Here is a 7,975-nt window from a genome sequence, read left to right on the forward strand (position 1 = left end):
GTAGTTTAGGAATTCTATTATGGTTCAAACATTCAAAAGTGCAGATGGATGCCTTCTCAGATGAAACCGCCCAGACCCTCCAAAATGTCCCATGACCTCATCTCGAGACATTCGATTGGCTAAAATGAGTTTTCCCTGACAACATCCGGACCAATCTTATTTGCCGTTATACAGCGCGAAAGTTGAATGGGTTTGTTTTGTGAGAGACGTTTTAGCTTTTGTCTGTGCCGGTCGGTTTTCTTCTGTCTACAATACATTCAATAACAAGGTACGCGCTAGTTATACCTTCTGGATTGAAATGTACACCCGACTTGCTAGTTTTCCAGCCACCTCTTACGCTCTGTTTCCTACGGGTTGCAAGCCGTCGAAAACGTTCATAATATATAACATATATAACATATATAACATAGTATTTACAAGTAGGTAAACTGCTAGTTAGGTAGGCAACGCGGTCGAGAGTGAACGCCGTCTCACCGGTGTTCACTCTGTTGTAAAAAAAAATCCCACAAATATTCTAGATCTGTTACTGATCATTTATATTTTTTAGGAAAATCGAGGATCTGCCTTTTGTGCCCGAAGAAAATGGCCACAGTTACAAGAAAGAACACCAACTTAAAAACGGTAAGGTAAATATGGTTGCGTTCGTAAATTCTCTCTGGCAATCTAATCCGATTTCAGAGCAGAATTACTGATGAATTTAGGAATACTCAACACCCGTTGAATATGGCGGGTGTCAGTAAACGTCGGGGGAAAAAACGGAATTAAATTGTTTCCAGCAGCACAGCACAGTCACCAACGGTCTGTATAACATGAAAACAGCCTAACCAGCTCTGCTAGGGCGAGTAAAATGGTCAGTGTGGTGTTCTCTCATTTTGTGTCTAGAAGTAGCTACCAAGTTAGCTTGGGTGCTTGACTGCCGTTGTGAGGTCAGAACACTTGGATCAACTTGCCATAGCGTTCGGTGTGCGCTCTGATCGTTCCGGGCCCAGAGCACACTCTGGCACTCCAGGTTGAATTTACACCCCCCCCCCTCTATGTATTATGTCTAATTTATCTATCTTGTTTCTTTGTCCTGTCTGCTATTATTAGTGCAACAAAGAGAATGCCAAACCAACAAGTGGATCCACTAAGTGTTTAATTACCCGAGCTGCTCCTACTAAAACAGTGGCCGCTCAATCTGCCCCTCTGCATTCCAAGAGCAATAAAAAGGAGGACTTGGGAAAGGGAGAGGATGCTCTAAAGAAGGTCAAGACGGAGCAGAAAGATGTGATGGCAACAACCACTGGTGATACGAAGAGACGCAACACCTTCAGCCAAGCCTTCCTCACCAAACAGGCTGTCAGACAGAGAAAGCTGGTTGCAGACGCCCCAAAGCCTCCAGCTACCGTCCCTGTCAAACCTGGCACATACAAAGGCAAGGTTGTCCAATCTAAAATAAGATCCTTCAGGAAGCCTAGTGGCCTGGGGGGAGGGCTAGAAAGCAAAGCAGCTGCAAAGACCACTGTGCCCAAAGCTAAGAGCCAAAAGCCTGGAAATTTGACAAAGTCCAAATCCGTTGCTGATTTGCCTGGGCGTGGCACGTTTAAGCCCCCCCAATCATGTCAACCCTCAAGCTCCAAGTCTGTGTCCAATGGGCCTCCTCCAGTCTCCAAGTGTCCAGTCCCAGCTATACGCCGTCCCACGGGCGTTCACTCTGTAGTCCCTCCTTTCAGAACTGCTCCATTTACCACAGCTTGCCCAAGCTCCACTAGGTCTGCCATGACATCTAAGGGGAAAGAGCTACCGCAGGGCACCAAGCCTAAGATGACAGTGGCAACTGACAAGAAGGTTCACAAGATTCCAGTTGCCAGCACCCGAAGCCAGTACAGGGCTAATACAGAGACTGCTGAAGAGAGACGGTTTGCGATTTTTTTTTATTTTTAAATTACATTCTTGGAAATGGTCAAATAACTGGGTCAAGTGCTCAAAATTGTTTTAACTGATATTTTTGATTCCCAGGACAAAGCTGGCAGAGTGGCTGGCATCCAATGGAAAGACTCTGAAGAGGCCTCCCATATCAGCAGTGGCACCCCCAAAGTCTAAACTATTTGTGCAGCCAGAGCCTGAAGTGTACCTAGAATCCACAGCTGTCTCTCAACTAAAGACCAATGTTGCGCCTCAGCCCGTTGACCAGGAGTCACAGCAACCTGTTGATGAGCCTGAACCGACTGTTCGGCTTAAAAACGACCAGGTGGTCATTGAACAGGAGGCAGCCTGTGCCTCAACTCCACTGACAATGAACATAACATTGGACCTGCTTGACAACTCTGATACAGATTTTCTTCCTGTTGATCCAGAGGTCAGAATGAATGAATGATGTAAGAAACCTATATACTGTTTTATTCATCAAAACTCTTAAATATAACCTAATTGCCTCTGTCGTATGTCTCATCACAGATTGTGGTCAACCTTCGTGATGCATTGGAGAAGCCCTCAGCATGTGTGGATGGTACATTTTGTGGTTAATGCATTTACATTCACAGCGAACACAAATGCAGACAAATTTACTTGCTCATTTGATGTCTGCCTTTTTGAAATTATGCAACACATGCTCAAATAGTGTAAGAGATGAACTTGTTAACTGTAGTAACGTGTTATATTCATTGGTGTTTCTGTTTTAGAAGACCCGACTGAGAAAGGGGATGAATCTAAAGAGAAAATGGTGGAGAGACTGACAAATAAGGAATTTGAAGAAAGGAATGAGTCTCCTGTGAATAAGGATGTTGAAGTGAAATGTGAAGTGGGTGAGGGAGCTTCAGGGCAGAAAGTAAGGAAGGGTTATATTGATGAAGTTCATGATGACGGCGACTGTTTGATGGAGACGACACCAGAGGCAGACGGTACATCGGTGGTGAAATACAGTGTGAAGACAACTCCATACCTGCAAAGGTGAGATTTCTTGTCTTTAAAAATACCTGCTGTGATCATCACTTCCATTTATAGCAACTTCTGGAGGTCATGGAGAACAGCACTACTTTACATCTCTATATTGAAATGTATATTCAACTGACATGGCTTTCAACTAATCACAGAATGCTGTCCATCTCTTTCCCCTTTCTAGTGTTAAGAGAAAAATCGACGGTGAGGCATGTGCAAGTGGTTCCAGGCGAAAGAGCACCATCAAGGATCTGAAGTTTCTGACACCAGTCCGTCGTTCCTGTCGCATCCAGCGAACGGCATCCCGCCTGCCTGGGATGCTAACAGACCATGACACCTGTGTGTCCTCGCTGGCTGAGCTGGTGAAGCTGGACGACGATGCCAATGCCTACATCTACAGGAGGAACCCTGCCCTTCTGGCAGACCTGCCTGACCATCCCAAAGACCTGGAGAGGTTCTGAGTCTTTGGATGAGTGTGAAGAAGAGGCCTGAAAAGGAAGATAAAACATGTGGAGTTGATCGGCACTTTACAGAAGGGGTATTAAAATAATGAAAATAGATTTGCTATTTTACATAATGTTTGTTAATCCAAATTGTGATAATATGGACTGTGTGGCAGACTAATATTACTGATCCACTAAGACTTGGTGCCTCAATTAGACGTGCCTTTTTGTTCTTCTGTTTCTTATTTCTCTTTGTGTTGTCACTTCTCATAAGGAAGACTGGTTTGCTATACCTTGATCTGCTACACCTCCTATTCTATTTGTTATTGTATACTGTTTTTATGACTATTGTTTGTTCTTTTATTGGCAGAGTTGATACATTAATATCTACCACAAAGTTTTACCATAGATTTAATAATGTACACCACCTTTTATCTGCAAATCTGTGTTACTCATCAAGGAAAAGTGACATTATTTTTTAAACAAAAAAAAGCTAAATACATGTCTGGTAGAATTATTGCTGTTGCAATTTTAAATGGGAAATTCTGATAAATTGACAACTCACTGGCTGCAACTTGTCTCTTAATAAATAGTAATGCTACCCAACAACCTTTAGAGGGCCAAACATAAGCAATGTCAGAACTCTTCAAAAATGTTGTGTAGATTGAGCAGGAATATCTTTAACCAAACAACAGGTGTAAGCAGAGTTTTTACACCAAATCAATGAGAAGTGAAAAATTATTCCTTAGATAATTGTCATGATTAACGCTGTCTTAAATAAAATTGTATTTGGCAAATGTTTCCGAATACAACCGGTGTAGTAGACCTTACAGTGAAATGCTTACTTTACAAGCCCTTAACCAACACTGCAGTTAAGAAAAATAAGTGTTTACTATATTAACTGAAGAGCAACAAAATAACAATAACGAGGCTCTATAAAGGGGGTACTGGTATAGTGTAAAAGTGCGGGGGCACAGGTTAGTTGAGGTAATATGTATGTAGGTAAATTGACTGCATAGGTAATAAACAGTGAGGGGGGATCAATGCAAATAGTCCAGGTAGACATTTGGTTAGCTTTTCAGGAGTCTTATGGCTTGGGGATAGAAGCTGTTAAGAAACCTTTTGGACCTAGACTTGGCCCTCCGGTACCGCTTGCCGTGCAGATGGAGAGAGAACAGTCTATGATTAGGGTGCCTGGAGTTTTTGGCAATTTTTAAGGCCTTCCTCTGACACTGGTATAGAGGTCCTGAATGGCAGGAATCTTGGCTCCGGTGATGTATTGGGCCATACGTACTACTCTTTGTCGTGCCTTGCGGTCTGAGGCCGAGCAGTTGCCATACCAGGCGGTGATGCAACCAGTCAGGATGCTTTTGATGGTGCAGCTGTAGACCGTTTTGAGGATCTGGGGACCCATGCCAAATCTTTTCAGTCTCCTGACGGGGAATAGGCGTTGTTGTGCCCTCTATCCAACTGTCTTGGTGTGTTTGGACCATGACAGTTCGTTGGTGATGTGGACACTAAGGAACTTGAAGCTCTCAACCTGCTCCACTACAGCCCCGTCGATGAGAATATGGGTGTTTGCTCGGCCCTTTTCCTGAAGTCCACAATCATCTCCTCCCTGATAACGTTGAGGGAGAGGTTATTATCCTGGCACCACACTGCCAGGTCTCTGATCTCCCTATAGGCTGTCTCATTGTCAGTGATCAGGCCTACAACTGTTGTGTCGTCGGCAAACTTGATGGTGTTTGAGTCGTGCTTGGCCATACAGTCATGGGTGAACATGGAGTACAAGAGGGGGCTGAGCACGCATTCCTGAGGGGCCACTGTGTTGAGGATCACCATGGCAGATGTTGTTACCAACCCTTACCACCTGCAGGTGGCCCGTCAGGAAGTCCAGTTGCGATATGCAAATTGGTGTAGGTCTAGGGTTTCTGGGGGTAATGATGTTGATGTGAGCCATGATCAGCCTTTCAAAGCATTTCATGACTACAGACTTGAGTGCTACGGGTCAGTAGTTATTTAGGCAGGTTACCTTAGTGATCTTGGGCACAGGGACTATGGTGGTCTGCTTGAAACATGTTGGTATTACAGACTTGGTCAGGGACGGGTTAAAAATGTCATTGAAGGCACTTGCCAGTTGGTCAGCGCATGCTCGGAGTACGCGTCCTCGTAGTCCGTCTGGCATCGGAGAGCGTGATCCCACAGTTGTCTCGAACAGCTGGTGCTCTCATGCATGCTTCAGTGTTGCTTGCCTCGAAGCGTGCATAGAAGTAATTTAGCTCGTCTGGTAGCCTCGTGTCACTGGGCAGCTCACGGCGGTGTTTTCCCCTTAGTAGTCCATAATAGTTTGCAAGCCCTGCCACATCAGATGAGTGTCAGAGCCGGTGTAGTAAAATTCAATCTTAGCCCTGTAATGCCTGTTTGATGGTTCGTTGGAGGGCATAGCTGGATTAGATTCCTGCTCCTTGAATGTGGCAGCTCTACCCTTTAGCTCGGTGTGGATTTTGCCTGTAATCCATGGCTTCTGTTTGGGGTATGTACATACAGTCACTATTGGGGCGACATCATCGATGCACGTATTGAAGGCAGTGAGTGACTAAGGTGGTGTACTCAATCCCATCAGAAGAATCCCGGAACATATTCCAGTCTTTGCTTGCAAAACAGTCCTGTAGTTTAAGATCTGCGTCGTCTGACCACTTCCGTATTGAGCGAGTCACTGGTACTTCCTGCTTTAGTTTTTGCTTGTAAGCAGGAATCAGGGAGGGAGAGCCTTGTACACGTCTCTGTGTGTGGAGTAAAGGTGGTGTCGAGTTTTTTTTCTCTCTGGTTGCACACGTAACAGGCTGGTAGAAAACGGATTTAAGTTTCCCTGCATTTAAGTCCCCGGCCACTAGGAGCGCCGTCTCTGGATGAGCATTTTCTTGTTTGGAGGCAGCTGTTCTATCTTGCCGATGCAAGGAAAACCCAGCCAGCTGAATGTTATCCATGTCGTCGTTCAGCCACGACTGTGAAACATAAGATATTACAGTTTTTAATGTCCCGTTGGTAGGATAGTCTTGATCGGAGCTCATCCAGTTTATTATCCAATGATTGCACGTTGGCTAATAGGACTGATGGTAGAGGCGGGTTAACAGCTCGCCGTTGGATTCTTACATGGCACCCTGACCTACAACCCCTATATCTCTGTCTCTTCTTCATGCGAATGACGGGGATTAGGCCTTGTCCGGTGTCTGAAGTAAATCCTTTGCATCCACTCGTTAAAGAAAAAAACTTTGTCCAGTACGAGGAAGCCCACCTCTCACTACCATATTTCCTCCCCTCACTAGTGGGAGAAGTTCGAACGAGATAGATTTAGTCAAATATTCTGCACATTTTCTCATCGATGAAACATTTGATCTCAATAGAGTTTTCTGTTCCCAAAACTATAATATGTTAAGAACAGAGTGTACTACGATTTGTAAACTTTAACCATTGCATAAGTTTTTAAAAAGTGCGTTGTTTAGAAAGAGTGCAAATGCACACTTCACAGAGTAGGCGTTCCCTAACGGAAATATTAATATAAATTGTAATTATTTTTGCCTCTATGGCCTATTTATTGGCTACCTCCCTACTCTTCTACATTTGCACACACTACATAGATTTTTATTTTCTTTTGTGTTATTGACTGTACTTTTGTTTATGCGTAACTCTGTGTTTTTCTCGCACTGCTTTGCTTTATCTTGGCCAGGTCGCAGTTGTAAATGAGAACTTTTTCTCAACTGGCCTACCTGGTTAAATAAAGGTGAAATAAAAAAAAATAAACATTGCCAGCACGCACATCTAGAAATGTTATGTAGTCTAACATGCTTCCTCCATGCAGTAGATGGCGCTAACAAGTTTAATTCGGAAAGGTTTGACATTTTCGTTTTTTGGCTGACATTGGCTGTCTTTTTTTATTTTATTCATAACTAATCAATACAAAAAGTACATGGGGGAACACATTTATAATTCTAACAGCTTTTTTGTTGCCAGAGTCTTTAATTGTCTTAAAATATAGTTCCATTTATTTTTGCAAGGTAATAAAATGTGGTGTTTTGCTTGTCAATTTACATTTGTGAACATAAAATTTGGCCAAAATAATAATGAAATGAATTACATAAAATTGTTTCAACTTATTTCTTCCATAAGTAAAGAATCCAAGCATCACATTTCTCTGTAATAGTGTAAAATCTTCATAAATGTATTCAATTGTAAATCTTCTGATGTCTTGCCACAGATTCCTTACATGGATACAATGCCAAAAAAGATGCAACACTGTTTCTGGGTGGTCATTACAAAAGGTACAAATTTAAAAACAAAAATAATAATTAAACTTCTTCATATAGTGGTTGGCAAGATAATATTTATTAATCATTTTAAAAGAAAGTTCCTTCATTTCGTTAATAAGTACCTATGTGTGTGGCAACATCCAAACTTTTTTCCAAAAGACATCAATAAAACCATTCCAATAAGGCATGACATAAGGTATAGTTGAAACAAGGTTCGTGTTTCTCTGTTGTTGAGTGGACTCCCTACCCAATTGAAGTTGACATTTAAAACCGTTAACTTATCCCAACGATCCCAAATAGCGTTCAATA

At 42.8% G+C, this 7,975-nt stretch overlaps 1 protein-coding gene across 2 annotated transcripts; it reads left to right on the forward strand.

Moving 5' to 3' along the window:
- On the forward strand, positions 1 to 4,184 carry LOC112245085 (cytoskeleton-associated protein 2). Of its 2 annotated transcripts, none has more exons than XM_024413030.2 (7): positions 1 to 268; positions 548 to 621; positions 1,090 to 1,898; positions 1,999 to 2,338; positions 2,437 to 2,488; positions 2,664 to 2,928; positions 3,101 to 4,184. In XM_024413030.2, exons 2-7 carry the CDS (start codon positions 583 to 585, stop codon positions 3,375 to 3,377), a joined length of 1,782 nt encoding a protein of 593 aa, XP_024268798.1. In that variant the 5' UTR covers positions 1 to 268; positions 548 to 582; the 3' UTR covers positions 3,378 to 4,184. The 2 variants fall into 2 exon arrangements, with proteins under 2 accessions (XP_024268798.1, XP_024256719.1); XM_024400951.2 differs by having other exon boundaries at positions 5 to 268; positions 2,661 to 2,928.
- The last annotated feature ends 3,791 nt before the right edge of the window (positions 4,185 to 7,975 follow it).

The sequence above is a fragment of the Oncorhynchus tshawytscha genome, linkage group LG30 (genome assembly GCF_018296145.1).
Source record: "Oncorhynchus tshawytscha isolate Ot180627B linkage group LG30, Otsh_v2.0, whole genome shotgun sequence".
NCBI classification, from domain to species: domain Eukaryota; kingdom Metazoa; phylum Chordata; class Actinopteri; order Salmoniformes; family Salmonidae; genus Oncorhynchus; species Oncorhynchus tshawytscha.